Below are 22,636 nucleotides of genomic sequence, written 5' to 3' on the forward strand. Positions count from 1 at the left end.
ATGTTTCCCCACAAACAAAGATGTTTTTGCTTAAAATAAAATATGTGCAGAACTTCTTACTCACGTTCTGCTCACACACAACAGAAGTGATGCAAATGCAAGTGCTCAGTGAAGCATATTATGATATTACGGCTTTATGGGTCGTACTGGAATGTGTAAACTGACACTGGAACTATTCTTCAACTGTAAATAGACGGTTCACTAGCGGAATTAAAATCTGCTATATCTTATTAGTTTGTCGTGCCATTATAGCTTTTGATCATGTCAGAAGTTGGTTGAGTAACCGGATATTTGACAAAGTGGTGAAAACCCCCAAAACAAACCATGTCTGTCTTTGTTACTGGCTCTGTGGGCTGAGCATAAATGCATCAAAATAAGTCCCGTCGCGATTCACTGAAGCTTCATCTTGAATCAGGGTAATAAAAACAATGCTACAGTTGCGTAAGAGCGTCAGTTTGGCGTGGATTCTCGTGGTTTTCGTGCGGGACGAGGCACACTTTTACGCACGGTCTCACACTCAGCGCGCTTTTACGCACGCTGGATATTTGACTCCTCGGTACTGTATGTCAAACCTCAGGAACCCACGTTATTCTATAGGAAGAGGCTGTGTGTCACTCATTTTGAGCTCATGAGAGGATCAGTCTGTTTGTAGTCGGGAAGCCTAGATGGCCAACTCTTTAACAGATCGGTTATTTACATAGACTCTTTTTGCGCACGTCTTCCATTTACTGTATCTGTGATCTTTCAAAGAGGGCTTTACTGTACAACCTCGGGATTTACTTGAACGCCGTCGACAGGCATTTATATCAGGGATAAAACAAGAGGAGATGATGGGTTTGTCGTTGCTCTTCGCGCTGTGCGTGTGGATAACTTTAGTCTCTCCTTCGATGGGAACAGGGTTTATGTATCACTTTCCAAGCATCACAGTGCAGCGGCAGCGAATCAAATCGGAACAGAGCGGCACCACCGGACCACCAGGTACCGGGTCACGTACCCTACTCAGGTAAGCACAGCTGGGCATGGCACCTTTTCAAAATCTAATTATTGTCACTTCCAAATATACATGTGAAATATTCTGCCTCAGAGATCAGGCACAAAAATTACCATTTATTTCAAAATGATTTAACCAAAAACGTTGCAAAGAAATTTGCTTGGATGCTGCAGAATGTTTTCGCACCATGATGTACATGATGTACTCCAATATGCACGATTGTTATTCTATGTAAAATTGCTTTGCAATAATAATAGTGGAAACTATTTTTGTGTGTGTTTTAGGAACTGGTGTCAGTACACTGTTTCCAAAACAGTGACCTGTCAGGTGCACAATGGGACAGAAACCACTGTGCAGAGAGTATTTCAGGGCTGCAGATGGCCTGGACCCTGTTCCAAAGTCGTCAGGTACTGTAGCTCACAGTCCTTGCTCACCATTGTCTCCTTTTGTCTGTGTGGTTTACTGTTTGGCTGTTCAGAATCAAGTCTAAGGATGCCAGGGGAGGATTTTGTGTTTTTCTTGTGTGTCCATAAGTAAATCAGACTTTTAAAACCAGGTTCCTAAATGAAAAAGGAGTAAGTCCTTACTGCACTTTAAAAATTACAACATTTATCATCATTCAAGTCTTAAAAAAATGTATATCACAAGCTTGCCTCAAAACAAGGTTTAAATTGTAATTCTCCCACCGGTTAAAGTTCAATACACACAATTTTGTTCGCGTCATCACACCAACTGTGATTGGTTTGTTATGTTCAGCTGTTAAAATCAGATGTGTGTACATGCAGGAAGAGTTGAGGATGTGTCACCTGTCAACCTCCATCATTGGCAATAGACATTCCATTCAGGATTGTTGACATGGCAGGGCAGTGGCTAGAACTGTTGCCTCACAGCAAGAAGGTCATTGGTTTGAATCCTGATTTACACAGCATGTATAAAAGTGTTGATGAGAAGGAAAAACAGGCAAGCAACGGGTATAAGGTGAGCAAAGAAGTGGTGTCAGTTACCAGGAACTGAAAAGATGATAGAAGGGTTTCAGAATAAGAGAATACATGCATTACCTGTGGATACCAATGGGAGGTTGTTCATACATAAGAATACTATATGGTTGTATTTAAGCATTTCTCTGTGTGAAAATGTTTGTATAAGCAGCAGCTGGAGAAGATCGTTAACAGAAAATCAAGCTAATGAGATGTATTTTAGGTTTTGTGGAGTAGAAATGACTGAAATAAAAGGTATTCATTCAAGTTAATGCATGTAATTGCAATATTCCCTTGTGAAATTCCTCTCCTGGTCATTTATTGTTCTTTACTCCTCCCTAATTTCCTGTCTCCACTCATCTCTTTGCTGCTGAGTCAAAGCAGAAATAAAATAAATATCTGTCAGTTGTTTGTGCATGTGCATATGTGAGCGTGTAGTCAGCTGCAATGTGTTGTTCTCCAGCTACAGGACCCTCATCAGGCCTTCCTTCAAGGTTGCCTACAAGCAAGTCACCACACTGGAGTGGAGATGTTGCCCAGGGTTTGTGGGAGAGGAGTGTCGGGAGGGTGAGTTTCATGTCACTGTTTTTGTTTTTTTCCCTTTTTTTAACATGATGCAACTTTCTCATAACTTTGACAAAGGAATCGCATACTGGGTAGTCTGTGAAATAAAGGCCATGTGTTTTGCTCAAACCCATCTGTGTCTCTTTAGCAGCACCAGGCAGCCTTTCCCACATAAGTGCTCTTTTATGTTTTGTGGTGTGTAGTTGGGCATCTTGCTAATCGTGCTACTGTGCAGCTGTCGGCTTCTATACGTGACTGTGAAGTTGTTTTGAAGTAGGAGTTTGGATTACGTTTGGGAACACCGATTGCATTAGAACAGCAGTCAAAAGGGATCCTCTACCTTTTGCTTTCTAACCATGCATTTGAGACACTCCTTTGCCTGTAAGATGTAAAATCACAATCTCTCGCTGCAAAAATGTGTGTGGGTTTGTGCACACACACACACACACACTTATATTACTCACACATGCAGTTTAGCCTGAATATCACTGTGGCTGTTCTGGTCAAAAGAATGAATGAAAAGGAACAGCCAGTTTGTAAAGTGGGAGGTAATCTGGTTTTGGCATTGGGCAGCACCATTCCTGGATAGCACAGACCACAGACTCTGAGCCAGTGAAGACCAACATTTTCAGCCACCACAGTCAGCATCAAGCCACAGAGTGCGAGGGTGGACGGTGATCTGATGTATGGCTGCCATAACTCAGCTGTTTATATACAGTGCATTCAGAATATAAATTCACTCACTTCAACTCCATAACCAAGTTGAAATTTAGTTCACGTGCCTTGCATTTCTCCCCATCTACAGTACTTTGAGATGTTTCTCCACCTTTGGACTCAGTTGACTGGTCATGATTTTGGAAAGACACACACCTGTTTAAGCTCTCAGAGTTTACAATGCATATCAGAGCAAAACCCAAGCTTTTAAGTTGGAGAGACATCTTTAAAGAAGTCAGGTTTGTGTTGAGGCACAGATTGAAATTTCAGACTTCTGCCACAGTAGCCACCATAATTCTTGAATGGAAGAAGTTTAAAGTGACAAGAACTCTTTACTGCTCAGTCAAAATAAGCAAACGGAGTTATAACAAATGTGTAGAGAAAAATGAAATGATCAAAATTCTCTCTATTTAAAACATCCATGATTGACTTTTTTATGTGTTGGGAAATACAGCAATTGGCACGTCAAAAAATACAGACTTTTGTACATTTGTCCAAGGTTAACACTTACCTCAATGAGCAAGTTTTGCCTATTGGTAATAATTACCATCTTGTTCCATTTTCCAAAATGATTCCTTGTTGCACTTGGACGAGTCTGATTTACCATGAGTTCAGAAAACCTGCATTAATATTAAAAGGTATGAACACATGTGGACATTATCTCGGAGACTTTGGAAACCATTATTTGGGGGATATTATTCCTCGCAAAGATTAATACATCGTTATATCCGCCGAGTGTGTAATGCTCGAGATTATGGTTCACTTGAGACCAAAGTGGTTGCATGAGTGTGAAGAAGTAATCTTACTGTTTATTTAACATTGGCTGAAATGTTTTGCACGTTCTAATGGCTACAGTGCAGGAGAGAAAATCGCCTCCATATGCAGTGACACAGGGCCAGTTTGGACTCTGTGAGAAGACTTTAAAGACAAAGGCTGATGTCGGAGAGGCAGAGCAGGCAGGGCTCGCTGTGTCAGAGTTATAGAAAGAAAAGAGAGGACACCAAAGGGAGAGAGTTGGGACCACAGCACATAAACAACAAGGTGTTAGAGTTGGCAAGACACAGACTGCTATACAGCGCACTATTTAGGGAGAAGGAAATAGAAAAGTGTAATGAGAAGTGGTTTTATCCCACAGGACTCCAGCTGCTGCAAGCTGCCTGGACGGCAGTAGAGCAGAGAGCCGGTTCTGTGGGAAAATGGCCCCACTGAGATTAATGAGCATGACACGTTTTAACATACGTGACCGTGCTAAGATCAGACTGCACACATGAAATACAAAGTCTGCACGGTTCTCCGCGTGTAGGTTAACCTCTGTACAACAAATTGAAGAAAGATGCAGCAAATCTTTTCTTTGGTTCACATGTAGACATGTCTGAGGGACTCATAATTGTTTTAACTTTCATATACTTACATATGTATATACATATTCATTATAATAAACAGACACACAAGTGGTAACAATTTTCTCCTCCATGCAAAAAAGTTGGGGGGGTTTTCTCAGAAATATCAAAGTTTTCTTGAAAGTGTGGATAATATTTTTGGTTGGTAGCAGAAGTCTGTCACCAGGCCAACGCTGTACATGAAGGTCGAGTAGCAGAAAAGTTGCAGTGAGGATCTGAGCCAGCGGTTTTATCAGAGCAAGTGGGGACAGCCTTAGTCAGTGAAGATGACATCACCTCTGGTTTTAGTTTGATGAGATTCTGGCTCCACTTCAGAGGTTCCTGTGGCCCCCAGAGATACAGAGACGGGGCAAAGAAAGAAAGCAAGAGTCAGGATTTAAGTCTGTGTAAGCTGAGGTGTTCCGCCCTCCTCCTTCTCCCACCAGTTGTTTTCATTTTCTACCTAATATGTCATTTTATGCAACATGACAGATAGATAGATAGATAGATAGATAGATAGATACTTTATTCATCTCACAGAGAAATTCACAGTTCAGCAGCTCCAGAATATGTTACACGATAGAAACATAAGAGGCATGCAGGTCTATGTACAGTCTAAATATAAACTGAAACATATGTATAAAAAGGAAAAAAGAAAAAATATATAAAAAATATAAAGGCGTTGTAGAATGAGATGTACATGTGTGCTGTACATGTGTGCTTGCATGTATGTGTCATGTATGATGCAGGTTGAAGAGTCTGATGGCATGGGGGAGGAATGATCTCCTCAGTCTTTCTGTGGAGCAGGACATTGACAGCAGTCTGTCACTGAAGCTGCTCCTCTGTCTGTGTATGGTGCTGTGTAGTGGATGGTGTGGATTGTCTATGATGGACAGGAGCCTGTTGAGTGTGCGTCGCTCAGCTATCGATGTCAGACTGTCCAGTTCTGTGCCTACAACAGAGCCTGCCTTCCTTATTAGTTTGTCCAGGCGTGAAGCGTCCTTCTTCTTTAGGCTGCCCCCCCAGCACACCACTGTGTACAGGAGGGCACTCGCTACCACAGACTGGTAGAAGGTCTGTAGCAGCTTCCTGCAGACGTTGAAGGATGCCAGCCTTCTAAGGAAGTACAGGCGACTCTGTCCTTTCCTGCACAGAGCATCTGTGTTGGTGGTCCAGTCCAGCCTGTCATCCAGCTGTACTCCCAGGTATTTGTAGGTGTGCACCACCTCCACACAGTCCCCCTTGATAAGAACTGGTTCTGGGTGCACCCTGGATCTCCGGAAATCCACAACCATCTCCCTGGTCTTGGTGGTGTTTAGGAGCAGATGATTGTTGTCACACCATTTGACGAAGTCCTGGATGAGCTCCCTGTACTCATCCTCGTTTCCGCTCCTGATACAGCCAACAATGGCTGTGTCGTCCGCAAATTTCTGCACATGGCAGAGCTCTGAGTTGTGCTGAAAGTCAGACGTGTACAGGGTAAACAAGACTGGAGAGAGCACAGTCCCCTGCGGCGCCCCCGTGTTGCTGACCACCATGTCAGACCTGCATTCCCCCAGTCTCACATACTGGGGTCGGCCGGTCAGGTAGTCACTTATCCAGGCAACTAGGTGTGAACCCACTCCCATCCCGGACAGCTTGTCCCTCAGAAGCAGAGGCTGGATGGTGTTGAAGGCGCTGGAGAAATCCAAGAATGTAATTCTCACAGCACCGCTGCCTCTGTCCAGGTGAGAGAGAGATCGATGTTGCAGGAAGATGATGGCATCTTCCACTCCCACCTTTTCCCGGTAAGCAAACTGTAGGGGGTCAAGGGCATGGCAGGTCTGTGGCCTGAGGTGATGAAGCACCAGTCGCTCCATGGTCTTCATCACGTGCGACGTCAGGGCCACAGGTCTGAAGTCGTTCATCTCTCCAGGATGGGGTTTCTTTGGGACTGGGATGATGCACGATGTCTTCCACTGCTGGGGAACCTTCCCCAGTCCCAGGCTCAGGTTGAAGATGTGCTGAAGGGGGTGACCTAGTTCCCGCGCGCAGGCCTTCAGCAGTCGAGGTGACACTCCATCTGGACCTGCAGCTTTGTTAGGACGCAGCCTCCTCAGCTCTCCATAAACCTGAGCTGCCGTGATCGTGGGTGGTGTGGTGGGGGGTTGGGAGTTGTCCTCATCTGTGTTAGTGGAGGCTTGTGTGAGTTGGGGGGTGAGGTGAGGGGTGAGGGCATCAGCATTCAGATGTGTGAATGGGATGGGGTGATCAAACCTGTTAAAGAACTGGTTTAACTGGTTTGCCCTACCCACATCGCTCTCCATGGGGGGTTTTCTCTTGGAGCTGCAGCCAGTGATTGTCTTCATGCCCTCCCACACCTCCCTCATGTTGTTTTCCTGCATCTTTTGTTCTATCTTCCTCCTGTACTGCTCCTTCGCCTCTCTGAGCTGGACTCTGAGTTCCTTCTGTATCCGCTTGAGCTCCTGGGTGTCACCATCCTTGAAAGCCATCTTTTTCTGGTTCAGAAGACCCTTGATGTTGCTTGTAATCCAGGGCTTGTTGTTAGCAAAGCAGCGTACAGTTCTTACAGGAACAACAACGTCCATACAGAAGTTGATATACTCAGTTGTGCAGTCAACCACCGCCTCAATGTTCTCATTGTGGGATCCATGCAAAGCATCCCAGTCTGTGGTCTCAAAGCAGTCCTGTAGGGCCAGTTCAGCCTCAGGAGACCACTTCCTGAATGAGCGTGTGACTGTAGGCAGCCTCCTCACTCTTTGGATGTAGTGGGGTTTTAACAGGACCAGATTGTGATCAGCTTTCCCCAGTGCAGGCAGAGGGGTGGCTGTGTATGCATCCTTCACGTTTGCATACATCAGATCTAAAGTCCTATTCCCCCTGGTGTTACAGTCCACGTACTGGTGGAAAGCAGTCAGTGTTTTGTCCAGAGTTACATGATTAAAGTCCCCAGAGATTAACACAAGAGCCTCTGGATGCTGTGTTTGTAGTTTAGCCACAGCGCTGTGGATGACGTCACACGCAGCCTCCGCGTCCGCCCGTGGAGGACATAGTCTATTGTTATCATAAATTAAAACAGCCTTTTATGAAGGGGATGTGGACCATACACATTACTATTTTTTGGGCACACAAGACCGTATAGAAGCCAATCTTGCATGGCAATCATGCACTCATCATCATATTTAAGATTCTGTCCTTTTCCTTAAAAATCAGACCAAAGAGAGGTTTCACAGCACAAATTGTTCACAGCTGAAATATTTCGGCAAATATTTAATCCGTTTATCAATAGAAAAATATTCAGTCTTAACATTTTGATTTGCCATTTTACAAACAAAAAAAGCTTTGGACTCATTCCAGCCTCCGATTTGTGAGGCTTTGCTGCTTAGTCCAAGTATTTTCTGTTTGTTTTGGCTCTAACAAATCCTCTAGTGTGTTTGTGTGCGACTCTCCTGACACGCTGAGACTGAAACTGCTTTTAATTTTGTCCTTTTACAGTATAAACCTACGACGCGCTGAAAAATCGTCACACTCGTGGCCAAACTCCAAGGCCGAGCAGGTCACAGAGCCTGGATTTTTCTGCATCTGCTAATGGAAAGTGGGTGTTTTCTTGAATACATTCAGTTGACACCCTGACCCGTCAATATTTCTGACAGTCTGGTCTGTGCTGGCTATGTACAGTGCATTTGGAGACTTACATTTTGCTCTCAGCAGAGCTGTGCTCACACATGACGGCATGGAACATAGTTGGGGGGGAAATGTGTTGGTAATTTTCCTGCCGTTGGCCCTTGCCCCCTCCTCCCTGCTTCCATCAGCAGCACCCCATTGTCTATCTGCACACACGATCACATTAACAGTAGGCATTGCGGGGAACATCTGTGTATGGGGGAGCGTAATCTTAAAGGAATGAGTGCCAGGACCTCCCCTGGTGAGAGAGGTAACCTTTAATGTCATGCAAAAGCCTAGGAAAAGAAGTTTAACGTAGTTTAAAGCTGGGTGTGCCAGAGTTAATGGTGATTTTCATTTCAGAGGTGAAAAAGTGTCCAATGTGATAAGTTGTTAATGCTGCAGCCATGAAGGTTTCTCCCCTGCAGCTGGATGAGAGGGTAACTCTACTAAAGCCTTGTTGTATGAGAGATTATCTTAACACCAGCTATTTTATATATCATTTTTCTGAAATACTTAAATTTGTTCATCTCATCGTGTCCATGCTCATTCTTGCATCTATTGGCCTCCTTATCTTCTGTATTTCTGCTCACTGTCTCCTCCCTCTCTAGATCGCCCTCTCACATCTCTTTAGAGTAAATTGATAAACCAGAGTCATCTGTGGAGATATATATATACAACGGGTCTGACTGATGTCTCTGTTACATCCCTGGTTATGCTCAAATACAGGTCAGATAGTGACTTCTGACCTGCTGGAAGCTGCAGGAAAGCTCAGCTGTTTCTGGTTCTTGTCTGATCTTCGTGATGGATGATGCTCTGTTCACGCTTCTTGTGAGCTTTTTTTTCATTTCTTCACCTCCTTATCATCGTCTTCTTCCTGTCTCTCAATGATATCTTTCCAGGTGTCCTAATGTCTTTCTGTCTGTGACTTTCCACATATGTTTATTCAAAGTTAAGCTCCACAAAGGTTCTTAGGGGTCAAAGAGAGCCAGATGTTTCTCTTTGGTTGGTTGGTGTAATCTGCAGGTTTATGTAGTTTGTATTTAGCATGTTGTTGTGAGATTCCTGCTCATGAATTTATTTGTTTTTGTTTTTGTGGTTGTCAGATTTTCTTAGCATCAGTGGCTTGACAATGTCCCTAAGTTGTGCACAAAACTCAAAAAGCCTCTTAATAAGCTTATTCTCAAAATGTTTGTACAGCGTGTTCACACTGGAGTGAGAAGCTAACACTGATTAAACATAAACACCTCAGCTTTTGGCTCATGGGAAACTCTGTAATTTTGGAAGTTCCAGTTTTGTCATGACATTCATGTGTTCTCATCTCATAATTATAATATTTCTGATATGACTTATTTGCTGGGATATTCTGCAGCTTCTTTTTTTCCCCCTCTTTCAGCTTCCCCGCCCTTTTCCCCCTCCATTTCATTAGACGCTGCTGTAAAACCATTTGGACCTCAAAAATGTCGCCCTCGTATCATCCAATCACAGAGTGATCATGTCTCTCCTCACCAGATTCACACGACATCATCTCATAGCATCACAATGACCCTATGTCTGTGCATCAGCAAGGTCATCCGTCCCGCGCTGCGACTGATGCGTTGCTAAGGTTTCCGCATCAGGGCAGCAGTTTGCGGTCCCATGATGCACTGTGGTGGTATGAGAAATGACACAGGAGTGTCTCAGAGAGGAAGAGAAAAGAGTACAACAAAGAAAAAACACTACTTACAAAAAACCTATACATATTGCACATATGGCCCAGAAGTATTGCACAGAAGTGGTGTGACCTCAGTGATTACACATGAGGGAAAAGTCAGTGACCAAATCTAACTTTGTATGAAATGACTACACCGTAATGATATTCGACAAGTATTTGCATTTGTTGAGTTGAGTTTATGTAACAATTGTGTGGCCTGTCTGATGGCATCATGGTGAAAAAGACTTAATGGTCCCACTGTGGACATCTTGGTTTTCAAAACATGTTTTGTTCACTATCCTCCACCAGCCACCGCAGTCAAAGTGGGTGTGTGATTTAGTGAGCAACAGAGTTTGTGACATTGTGTGTGTGTGTGTTCTTGTATGTGTATCTTTGTGAAGACCAAAAAAAACTTACAAACCATAGGGAGTGAGGACATTTTGGGAAAGTGAGGACATTTTGGCTGGTCCACACATTCTGTCACCCCTTAAAAGGGCTTAGACTTGGTTTCAGGGGTGGTGTTAGAAATTGGGGCTAGGGAATGTCTTATTTCTATGAATGTCTTCACTACGAATGCTGCGCAAACGTGTGTGTGTGTGTTGTGCATGTCTGTCCAGTGCCAGCTGTTCTTCATGCCAGCAATAGCTGACTCGGGCTGACAGACAACAGGCTGTTGGGATGCAGCCAGCTTCCACAGGGGGACTGCCATATGCAGGCACACACACACACACTTGTTTGCACAACATTTGTAGTGAGCACCCTCATAGATATAATGCATTCCTTGAACTAACACAATATCTAACCTAAACCTACAAAAGGTCCTTTAAAGATGTGAGGACCAGCCAAAATGTCCCCACTCCCTGTTTGTTTTTTGTCCTCTCAAAGCTACAAATACAAGAAGGAACGAACACACACACACACACACGCACACGCACACACGCACCCACAGACATACACAAACTGGCAAGTTGTGTCTGTGTATCTTGGAGATGTGACAGTGACTCCAGCTGGTCCAAGAAGATGTATCAATACATAGTTTTTTCCCCAGACAGACAGAGCAAATATTTAGTGACCAAAATGATCAAAATAACTCTCTCTCTCTCTCCCCCTCCCTCCCTTTTACACACAGGCTCTCACATGCACACAGGTTCTGTCAGTTCCTCAGAAATTAGGTTCTATCCACACTTTTGTCTTCATGATGATGACCACTGGTCCTGACAAGGTCAGTGTTTATACCAGAATAGGTCCTAAAGAGGCAACAAATACAGGCACACACATGCACACATGCAGGTGATTTCTTTTGTCTTCCTCCAGGTCTGTTGTCAGAAGTGTAACCGCAGACTGACGCACAGTCTTGCCAAAGCATCCTGTGTTGTCTTGTAGATCACACAGTGATGGCAGGAATGATTCATTAAACAGGTCGGCGCTTTTATAGTTTGCCGCGATGACACATGCTTATTGTTTTGGCTCTTCTGATGCTGAAATGAAAACGTGTCTACCAAGAGTTTCTTATCTTTTTTTAATACTCAAAACTTTGCCTGGAGGTAGAGTCTGATCAAACCTCTCCATGTCTTCTCCCGTCTGTCGGTTTTCATTGCGCAGTTGAGACAAACAGCAGTGCTTCTGTGCCACATTGTCATATAATCACTTGACACAGCACCCATCAAAGTGATAGTTTAATTAATTGCATTTCATGCACATCTGTGAATCAAATTTCTTTTACTCGCCTCCTTTGTGTTATTTTTAGCAACCTTTTATGAAGATGAGAGGAGTTTTATTGTGTGAATATTTGAAATAGCCCCTCAAAGATAAATGCACATATGTTCTCCACTTTGAAGCAGAAAAGCTGCACTGTTCTTTGATGTTTAGTTTGCTTCCCACTAAAGACAACATTATTCTGATTCTTTCCCATGAGCTGAGCACAGTCCAAGAAAAATAACCATGTCTTATGTTGCCATGGTGTAATTATGAATCCAAATAGACTCCATAACTGTGGTCTCGTTCTAAACATCAGCTCAAGCACTGCAGAGGTTTGGTTTTCTAACCCAGCATAATTAAATTCCAACTGTAGAAACAGAAAGTCCCCCCCGCCACCTATAGAAAAAAATGAGATGCTGTTTTTTTGCTCTGGTTCACAATTATGCTGGATGGTGGTGTGTGTTTATTGCATATTCAATTATGACTGGCTTATTTCTAGCTGTACTTGGACAAGAGCCGAAGACTGGACCTGTTTAAGAGTGAAGTATTGAGCCAAAGAAGCTTCCTCTTTTGGCACAAGGTGCAGAAATCCAACAGACAAGACCGATATGCTAATTTCTCCACGTCAACTAACTCACAGAAAAGCTGCTACAAGGCAGCTCGCTTTGTTCTTTATTAGAATCCTCATTAGCTGCCACAAAGTGGCTGCTAGTCTCCCTGAGGTCCAACTTTCTGTGGCTTCTTGAAATGTTGAATGAAAAACCAAATAAGGCTGTGTCCAAAATCCCAAATTAACGACTGCTCCATGTGAAACAGACGCTCATTATTTCCAAGTTACTGGTAAGCAGTAAATAAAAATGTCAGACACTAATAGTAATGCTTTTGTCACTCACCACTAGAGGTACAAAATGATCATTTGTGTGCCTGAGAGAAGCTTTGTTTTCTTCCATTCCACACTTTCTGATGACACCATGTTTTAAATGACCTTCCACATTCATTCATTCATTCATTCATTCATTCATCAAACACTCAAATTAAATGTGTTATGGAGTCTATTTGGATTCATAATTACACCATGGCAACATAAGACATGGTTATTTTTCTTGGACTGTGCTCAGCTCATGGGAAAGAATCAGACTGTATATGAAAATAGACACTGAAAATTGCAACCAATTTGAATGAAAGTCTATGGGAAATTGAGCCTACTTCTCACTTGATTTATGTTTTCTTGAAATAGATAATAGTCTCAATTTCTTATTTCAGGTCTTGAGCTGTCAGTGGCACCTGCTGAGTCACAACACTAATTTAGCTGAAAAACATCACACAGTAACACAGATTGGTGTTGTGTATATAACAGTGGCAGAGGGTGGAGACTTCCTCTGTGGCCCGTGATAAATAATTGTGGAGAAGATGAAGGCGTATCAACTCAGCGGCTCTGTCGCCGAGCAGAGCCTGTGATCGCCCGCAGTCATGCTGTTGTGTTGTGAGTGGATTTGATGTCCATGTCGCAGTCACTGAAGAAACCTCAGTGCAGTCAGGCACAATAAGCAGGTCGTGTGGGGTCATTTTGATCTTGGTGGTTGAACAGGCCTCAGTATTTGGGTTGACGAATCCCAAGGTATGTGGTTTTGGTTGAACTGTTGATTGTTGTTTCCGTTTGTGGCTACACTCCAGGACGAGACTGTAGATGTTGAAACAGGGCACCCAGAAACCACACCCACATAGTCTGATACACCACGAGACGTGATGGTAATGATTACAGACACATAGACATGGCACAGACTTCCTTGTTGTCCTATTTCAGTGAGACAGAAACCTCAGCGGCTGCTGTTAGTGACCTGTGTCGCGGTTGGGTGCGATGATTTTAGCAAACCAGAGCTGTTTGGGTTATTTTGTTGCTAGTTAGTTATTTATGAGCACCAGTTGTTCCTCATTCTATGTGTCCCCGCTATGACCACAAAGTGGGTGGGTCCCATTGGAGGGACGGACAGCTGACATTCCACAGTTCATATGAACCATTGACCAGAGGGAGGCTCAGATTTAGAACAAATACAGTGCTTTTGTATGTAGCTGTGCTATTCTTTCTTGGATTTTGGGTTACAGTTCATGTAAAAACAACCCACAATTGCTGCACAGCATGGCATCAGGTATCTGCGGTTCAGTGGTCGCTAGAATGGTATAATTTCTGAACGAATTGACCAAAGTTTGCAAAACAGACTGAAAATAACAAGAAAACTTGGTTGCAAACAAGAAATGTAAACCGTCATATAAATACAATGAGGGAATCTGGGGAAAGAATAAGAAGGAAAAAGACCAAAACCAACACGATCTGTGGAATCCATCCTCAAATGATTTTTCTACTTAAATATTAAATGATGTGGATGGTGCCCCGTAAGGCAAAGGCCCCTTTTTCACATTTCATTAAATATTTAAAAAATATCTTGATGCAATAATCATCAAACTACTTGTCAATAAAAGGAATCCCCCCAGGTACTGTAGAACCACATTTTTATCAACCAAGTACGGTAATTGTCATGATTTAAATTAAACTGTAAATTGTTGACCTTTGGAAATGTTACTCTGTATGTGTGTCCCAGGTATTACTTACACTGTGGGGACCTAAATCTATTTACACGGTCACATTATGGGGACTTTTCTGCCTTATGTCGACAAAAAACCAGTTCCGATAATGTAAATGATGACATTTCAAGGTGATAATGTGCTCTGAGTTTATGAAAACCAGAATGTGTTTGTTTATCCACGTTTCCTTGTGCTACACGTGGTTATCTTGGTTAAACTGTGGGTGTGGGTAATACTGCACGTTGTATAGTAGGTCATCACTGTGAGAGGATGACAGACAGAAAACGTGCTGAGTCAGGAGGTCAAGAGACAAACAGGTGTGTGTGTGTGTGTGTGTGTGTGTGTGTGTGTGTGTGTGTGTGTGTGTGTGTGTGTGTGTGTGTGTGTGTGTGTGTGTGTGTGTGTGTGTGTGTGTGTGTGTGTGAGTGAGAGAGAGAGCTAGATGATAGGTGCAATAATATTTATACTGCGAGTATGTGACATGATTTGCTGTAGAAGAGATTCCTAACAAATTCTTGGGGCTGGTTTGATGAGTATTGTTCTTGTGTTTCTTGGCTTGACCTGCTCAGTGTCAGTGTGAGACAGGTATTCCTGACGGTGCCAGGAAAAAAAACAAAACAACAGAAATGTAAGGGGCGCCAAATGTGAGGAAAAGACGGAGAGTAAGCAGCGACATGTATGCCTGCTGCTGTAATGTGGAGACTAAACACATCCTTGTCTGCTTCTTTTCTTACAGAGTGTATGAATTGTACCAGCTTCACTGACATGAACAGCAGAATATATGCAATTGAATCAAAGGTAAGGAGGATTCCCCTGTGAGAAGACTGACGACATGCCATTGTCATGAACGTGACTTGATTGAGAGTATGAATTAGTTATGGGCTGGTGTTTGTAAATGCAGCCAAGTCAACCATCTCTCTACAGTTAGTATCAGTAGTTTCCAAACTCAAACTATACTATTGTAGGACAGTTACATTTGATTTTTAAGTCTTTTTAACTGATCTGCAGTTCGGCATTGTTTGGTTTGATTCTTGAGTCAGATGTCGCACTCTCTGACCAATTAGTGGCTGGCAGTCTGTCGACATCACATTTTAGTATCTGCTCAGCTCAAACGTTGGCCCCCAGAACAAACCAAAGAGAAAACAGTAAACGCCAGAGGTCGGCATCTCTGCAGATGGAAACACCACGACACACTTCTAGTGGCTCATTAAGGATGACTGGCAGGGTTTACTGTTGGAATAAGCTACACTTGTTTTGATTTTTCAGAAAATGCCGCATTATCTACCGTTAACTGAGTGCAGACGTGTCTGAAACCTGTTGTTCTTCCAGATCAGGCTTTTAGAAGAGGGACGTTCCTCCATGCCCACAGTCAACAGTTTACCAGCAGGTTCAACTGACAATGAGGTGGACGCACCTAAACCCACCCCAGTTGGACCACCGTCACACCTTCCACCAGGTACCAACACGTCACCAAAAATGTGCTTTCTAATGTGTTATGGTTATACTGAAAAAAAGTTTGTATCGCACTTAATCACTAGTAAATGCAGATCAATAACATAATAACACCTTTAATTTAAGAGAATGTATCTTTCTGCTTATTAGAAATAACAAACATTTGACTGTAGACAGGACCATAGGCTTTTGGAGACGTATTATTCTCCGACTTTTTATCTCTGAAACAATTAACTGATTAATTAAGAAAACATTCCTCCAGTAAATTGAAATTGAAACTTGTTGCATGTTTGAATGACCCACATAATTTAGGTCATAACCTTAGAGTCAGATTACAGTGGAACCAAACATGTTCTGTATGTTGTGTATTCTGATTATACTCAACATAAGGAGATAGATACTGCACTTTCTTGTTTGGAAAAGCAAGCCTTCTTGCATCTTATCTTCTTACTATTTAAGTCCTGAACATAAGAAAATGAATCAATGAAAAAGTAAAAAAAATGATGGTTTTCTTTATCTACAGTATATCTCAACTTCAGACCTGGTGGTACTTTTATTACTATTATTAATTATACATTTGGTTGTGACTGTCTCTTCTTTTTTGGCATACCAGGAGGTATAGGGCCTCCAGGGCCCATTGGAACTCCAGGACTTCCTGGTTCTGCAGGACCCGTGGGTCCGAGTGGAAAACCAGGCGTTCCTGGACCCATCGGTAAAACGCCATCATCAGACAATGAATCTCTTTTAGATCTACAACTGCTTAATGCCACTAATTGATTGTTTTTCTCTTTTTGTCTTCAATGGTGCTCAGGACCAAAGGGGGACAGAGGTTCACCTGGAGAAATAGGTCTCCCTGGCCCTCCTGGTCCACCGGGTCCTCCAGGGCTGAGCAGCTCCTTTCCTCTACGACTACGGGGTGATGTCTTTCAAGTCCACAACGAAGGTGTGCAGACTATTCCACTTCAAATTGAATCCGTCAAATCAAGACTAAATTGTCCTAGATGAACTGAAATGAGAAACAGATCGTACACACATGATTCATTTCTGGCCCAAAAAAAAATGCTTCAAGCATTCAGTTTCCATACAGTTTAAATTAATGCCAGAACCACAGGTTCATTCTTACAGTTCTTCCCCCGACAAATCATGAGTTTCTTCACTTCAGACACTCACATGCCTCATGCATGCATGTATGTTACAGTTATTTTAAGGTGGTGCAGGTGGAAGCACAGAGAATAAAGCATATAGTAGCTGATGTTTAAATGAGAAATAAGGGTCTTTTGCTTTAAGTGGCTGACTTAACGGCGAGAGTATTGTTTTTGGAGGAAGGACGTCTGGCTTAGGTTTATTTTAATTCTTTCCGTGTGTTTTGCTGCCGCTGTGCCACTGTTTACTGCAACCTCATTTAACACTACCACCAACAACGTCGCTAAATACCAGCGTATAAATCTCAGGAATAGCTCAGGGACTGAATCAGTTAGGGAAACATGTAAAGGTATTTTTCATTCATCGTATCCAATTTAACACAGCTCACTTCTTTCTCTGCTCTAATACTGCAGAGAACAAAAGGATGGATGTCATGTCGCACGAGTACACAGAAATACACGTGATGTTGTTATATTGACAAAATGGACAGAAAAAAAGAAAATGGTTAACAAAAAAAATACTTTGACTGGTAACACCTGTGTCAGTGTTACCAGTCTGTGCACAAGGGTTACTTTAAGCCCTTGGTTTTACCACAGGGAGGCAGTATAAGTCCATGCTGTAATCATTACCTCACAAAGGCTTCTGGCTCTGATTAGGTGTTTGGCTGGCTCTGTCTTTCTGAGCCCAGAACTGTGTCTGCGGGTCTGGAACTATGTAGATTTGGGTCTGTGGGACTGTGTAAGCCGAGGGGGGCCAACTGGCTGTAAATCAGACCTAATTTGTTAGCTGTCAGCACAACAGTCTGGGTTTTGGGAAACAGGCGGTGGCTCGCAGCCAAAAGCTTGGTTGGCTACGAGGGAGGACATAGTCTGCCACTCATGTGGAGTTTCTTGGGGAAGCAGCCAGACTCGGGGAGACTGAAACATTAGAAAATTAGTTCCAGATAGAAATGTGCTCTTTCTAGACCCTGTCTGTGGACTGGAGCCATATTGTAACAGCCCCCCCTCTCAGCTGAGTGAAAGACTGACCCTGAGCATATGGTAAAGTGGAAAGGAAGTGGAAGTGTGGCATGATCTCAAACAAATTATACTTACAAGCATATTTTAAAATATCTTACACGCTGAGAACAAAGCACAACTTCCACTTCATTCATGTTTTTATCCGAGCATTTACTGCTCCATTAAACCGGACCTCCTTCAGACAGAACAGCTGTTCCTGTCCATCACTTGTCACAGCAGATTTAGTCCTACTGCTGACTGCCGATGAAAGTGGTGCAGTCTGAGTGTTGACCCTGGATGTCTCAACTCTTCTGATAGTCTGAGAAAAAAGATTTGTATCCAACAAACTACAATTTATAAGGCTTTTTGGAGATCTAATAAAGCATTTTATAGACATGGCACAGATGTGTCTGTAACTGCAGGCTAATGTGGAGTCACAGAGTCTGTTTCTTTCATGCTGTTCCCAATGTTTTGTTTGTGGATAAATCATTTGTTTGTGTCTGCATCAAGTTATAGATTAAAGTTAGAAATTCAAGTGATCACTCAAAATCAGAATGAATCTGACTTAAAAACTCAATTCAGTGAGTATCTCAAAGATTTATCTATCTTTTATTTGACATGATATTCAGTTGTATTTACTTAAGTAGAGATTTAAGATCGTTAATTCTTACTCATTTATCACAAACTCATGCTGAAATTAAATGACACCTACTGTATGTAGAACAGCGCTTTTAGAGGACAAGCTGGAGCTTTGGCAGTGGAGACATTGGGATTAGCTGTGTTGCAGCCTGGTAAATAATCTCAGTAAATGCATAGTGTTGTTAAATCTAAACAATAGTATTTCAACTTTTAAGATATTTATTAGGAAGCTGGGGACAATGTTATTAGGAAGGACAAGGAATTCAAAATTCTCATGGACCCTCTGGTATCAGGGCTGCTTATCACAGTTTTTGTAACATTTGGTACAAAGTTTAGATCAAACTTCTGCATAAAGTATGAGAACTGGAGCACCAGATATATTTTCAGCCTTTAAAACAGTGCAAACACAGGTGCATTTTGATCCTACTGTGTCTTCATTGAAGTCAACGCAAACAAAAATTTGAGTAATTATAGACAAACCTAGCTCAGGTATATAAGTGCTTTCAGATAGTTGAACAAGCAGGGCCTCAAAATAACAGTGAGGTTAAATCAAACTTTCTGTTTTAATGTTTTATCGTTTCCCCCCCTCAGAGGAGATCCCTGCTCATCCAGCTCTCCCTAATCCTCAGATTACAGTGGGTCCACCTGGTCCAACAGGTCCCACTGGACCCCAAGGTATGGATATAAGATTTGTCTCAATGGTTAAAAGAAGATAACTCAGAATCTCATGACCTCGGTCTAACACTGACACATCTGTGTTGGATGTTTTTTTTCTTTCTTTTAAACCTGGTCAGAGATAGAAAACATCTCTACACATAGAACACATGTCATGCTAGTTTACAGGAGGATGTGAAATAAGAAAAGTATACATGTCATGTTTTTTAACAAATATGAATGGACTGCACACCAATAACACGGCATCAAGATCAAACCAGGAACCTTCTGATCACTGAAAGACCACTTCACCTACTAAACCACATCCACCTCTAAGATTGTAGATCAAGAATTTATTTTGTAATCTCTCTTTTTTACAATATAAATCACTTCACTGAATTAAACCGAGATCCATTTATTGAGATAAATTTGATGTTTTTTTGTGAATGGCACCATTTGATCTGCAGGACCACAAGGACCTGCAGGGATACCAGGCCTGCCGGGACAAGATGTGAGTATCTGTTACTGAGAGCTGTCTCCTGATCAATAAAAATAATGAATGTGTCTCCAGCACAGTTACATCTCTTTCTGTTATCCTGTGTGTCTGACATTAGGGTAAGGAAGGCCTCCAAGGAGCGTCTGGGTATCTTGGGCCTAAAGGAGATCCAGGAGAAAGGGTAAGGCCAGAAACCATCATCGTCAGTGTATTAGCAGACAGACTGCACATCCTGATGATTCTGTTCAACTATCAAATGCCTTTTTTTGTTCCATGTTTTGTAAATTGCCCTTGTTGTCATGCAACCTTAAACACATTAAAGGTGAGCAGGCTGCTCTTCAAAGAGTCTCTCTCCAAGCTGTGACTAATCCTCCTCTCTCTCCCTCGTCCAAGGCCAGGCCTCACTAATCAGAGCGGCCATTTCAAGTGACTCTCTAGTGGGCCTCTGCCTTTAAACCTGATCCTCTTCCTCGACTAGCATGAGTTTAGATTGGAGATCTAGTGAAGAGACAGATTAGCACTGAAGACGAAGAAGACAAGCTGGTGAGATGTGTGTGTGTGTGTGAGCAGGAGTCCATTGATATTCCTCTGCTCTTTTTATTTTAAAGGGACTTCGAGGTGCGTCAGGCGAGCAGGGCCTTCCTGTAAGTATGTTGTTGTGTCGTCACCTTTTACTGTGATTTACAGTGACTTTGCTGAGACTTACTCTCTGTAAAGACAACCAAAAGGATGTTTACAAAATGTCTATTACCTTAAATTGAAATACAGGGTTAGATTTAAAGTGTTGCAACTGTTTTGACTCATGTAAGCACACTACTCAGCAAAGTATATAACATTAGTCCGGTCATTTTTAGATGTTTTAATGCAGAAATGTGACATATCATGTATTTAACCATGACCACAAACACTACTTGCATATACAGAACTTTTAACTCACACTCTCGTCCCTTCACTGGCTACCACTTCATTTTAGAATATGTTTTAAAGTCCTGGTTACTACTTTTAGAGCTTTAAATGGTCACACTCCTTCATAAATTGCTGATCTGAACCTGGCTTTTAAAACAAGCTTTTACTTTAACAAGGGTCTGTTTTACGTGTCGTATTACTGTTCTGTATTTTGGTTGTTCGTGTTATTTTATTCTATTTTTATTATTAAGCGCGTTGCTAATTTATATCCGTGAAAGGTGCTATATAAATAAAATGTACTTACTTATAACCTAACCCTAACCCCAGAAACACATGAACATCACAGAGATGTTTGATTATTGTACTGTGTTTCTCAGGGAGCACCAGGTCCAAAGGGAGAGCCAGGAGCAGGCATGAATGAAGTAAGAAACAAGTGAAGTTTGTTTATTTTTATCTTTATCTTTATTTATTTAATTTTTTTTGTCCCTGTGGAGCTCATTTGAAAGATTATGCATAAACACGATGGTTCTGTTCAGGGAGAGGCAGTGCAGCAGCTACGAGAGGCACTGAAGATCCTGGCCGAGAGGGTCCTGATCCTGGAGCACATGATCGGCATTCATGGTGAGGAATAAAAACAGAAAAGCTTATTATTGTCATTATTATTAGTATTATTAGTGTTATTAGTATTATTATTTAAAGCAAGTGTCATTTATCAGCAATTATAATAAACTAGCCTTTAGGTTTACTTTGGACATTTCATTGACAAACATGACGTCTAAAAACATCACAATTGTATCATATTACTTTTTCTGATTCCTACGTCTTATGGTTTTGTGCTAAACTCATCACCTTCTGACTCTATAGCTTCATACTTTATGTGCTGTGTGCTTACGCTGTGGTATCACAACACCAGAGCACCAGGAGTGTAGTTTTTCAAATTGTCAAACTCTTCCTGTCGGGAGAATCTGAGGAAAAGCACTTTGACCACTGACTGTTTCTCTTGTCTTTCTTGTTTTTAAACAGACATCTCTGAGGGATCTGGTTTTGGCAGCATTTTGGACCCACTGTCTTTCTCTGCCACGAAGACCAAACGTCAAATCCTAATCACTCCTCACACTCCGACACCGGTGGAGAAACAAAGACAAGCTCCCCTTTAAAAAAAAAAAATCATCATGACTTTATTTTTTTTCTAATAGATATTGCATATTACATGTCCTATTTGTTCATAATGTTTGAATTGATCTTTTTTTTTGTATCACAAATGAGTACTTTTGTATAAAAAAAAAAAAAAGAGTTCTTTGCAGACATGAGATGTTGAGCATTTCATCTGTTGCTTCATGATCTCAGTCTCTATAACCCTTGCAGCCGCAGCCCCCACCTGGTGATGTACAATGAAATATAATCTCAGTAAGTGGGATGAGTGTTTTGGCACTATCCGTCCCTCAAAATAAAGACTGCTCCTGGCAGCTGGACCTGTACTTTTTAGTGTCAAACACACTGTTGGAACAATCTTGAGGTTCATCTTTTGTTAGCTTGTCAAATACATTTTTTTTTCTTCTCCACTTTGTCTGTCTGTCTCTCTCTGTCTCGCGCCTTGTTAAAGCTGAGGTACGACATGACGGGCTGCCAAGACGATCTGTTGAACGTAAAGTGAGGTGAAGTGAATCACATCTGGAGGGAGAGAGAGAGAGCGAGAGAGAGCACATCTGGAAAGCAAAGGGAAGAAACGCTGAAACAGTTGAGTTTTGGCCTGCGAATCGGAGAACCTGCTTGGCTCCAGTAAACCTTCATGTGAAATGGCTGGTGGAATATTAAAACTGACAGGATTACATTGACTGCTTCATAAAATGCCACTGAGATTTCTTTCCCCACTGATAAGGTTATTGTGTAATAAGTCAGAGAGACAGCGCCTGTTGGTCTCTGAATGTGCCTACGGCTGATACAATATTTGTTTTCTGCATCACAGGGTCCTTATGTTAAAGGAACTATTCACTATTTATTATACACGTTCTTGTCAAGAGTTAAATTGTGTTCACTTGCCTTTGAAGTTACAGCCAGGAAGGAGTGTGATGGCTTAGTTTGTTGGCGG

The 22,636-nt window shown here is 42.1% G+C and overlaps 1 protein-coding gene across 2 annotated transcripts; it reads left to right on the forward strand.

Annotated features, from left to right (window-relative positions):
• The first annotated feature begins 170 nt into the window (after positions 1–170).
• On the forward strand, positions 171–22,109 carry LOC131462440 (collagen alpha-1(XXVI) chain). 2 transcript variants are annotated; one of them, XM_058633679.1, is made up of 14 exons: positions 171–1,003; positions 1,276–1,398; positions 2,438–2,535; positions 14,996–15,057; positions 15,589–15,715; positions 16,325–16,423; positions 16,523–16,654; positions 19,083–19,166; positions 19,613–19,656; positions 19,760–19,822; positions 20,250–20,285; positions 20,925–20,969; positions 21,084–21,168; positions 21,571–22,109. In XM_058633679.1, the coding sequence occupies exons 1-14, from the start codon at positions 828–830 to the stop codon at positions 21,702–21,704; spliced, it is 1,308 nt and encodes a 435-aa protein (XP_058489662.1). In that variant the 5' UTR covers positions 171–827; the 3' UTR covers positions 21,705–22,109. The 2 variants fall into 2 exon arrangements, with proteins under 2 accessions (XP_058489662.1, XP_058489661.1); XM_058633678.1 differs by having other exon boundaries at positions 184–1,003; positions 2,432–2,535.
• The last annotated feature ends 527 nt before the right edge of the window (positions 22,110–22,636 follow it).

Source organism: Solea solea, chromosome 7 (assembly GCF_958295425.1).
Source record: "Solea solea chromosome 7, fSolSol10.1, whole genome shotgun sequence".
NCBI classification, from domain to species: domain Eukaryota; kingdom Metazoa; phylum Chordata; class Actinopteri; order Pleuronectiformes; family Soleidae; genus Solea; species Solea solea.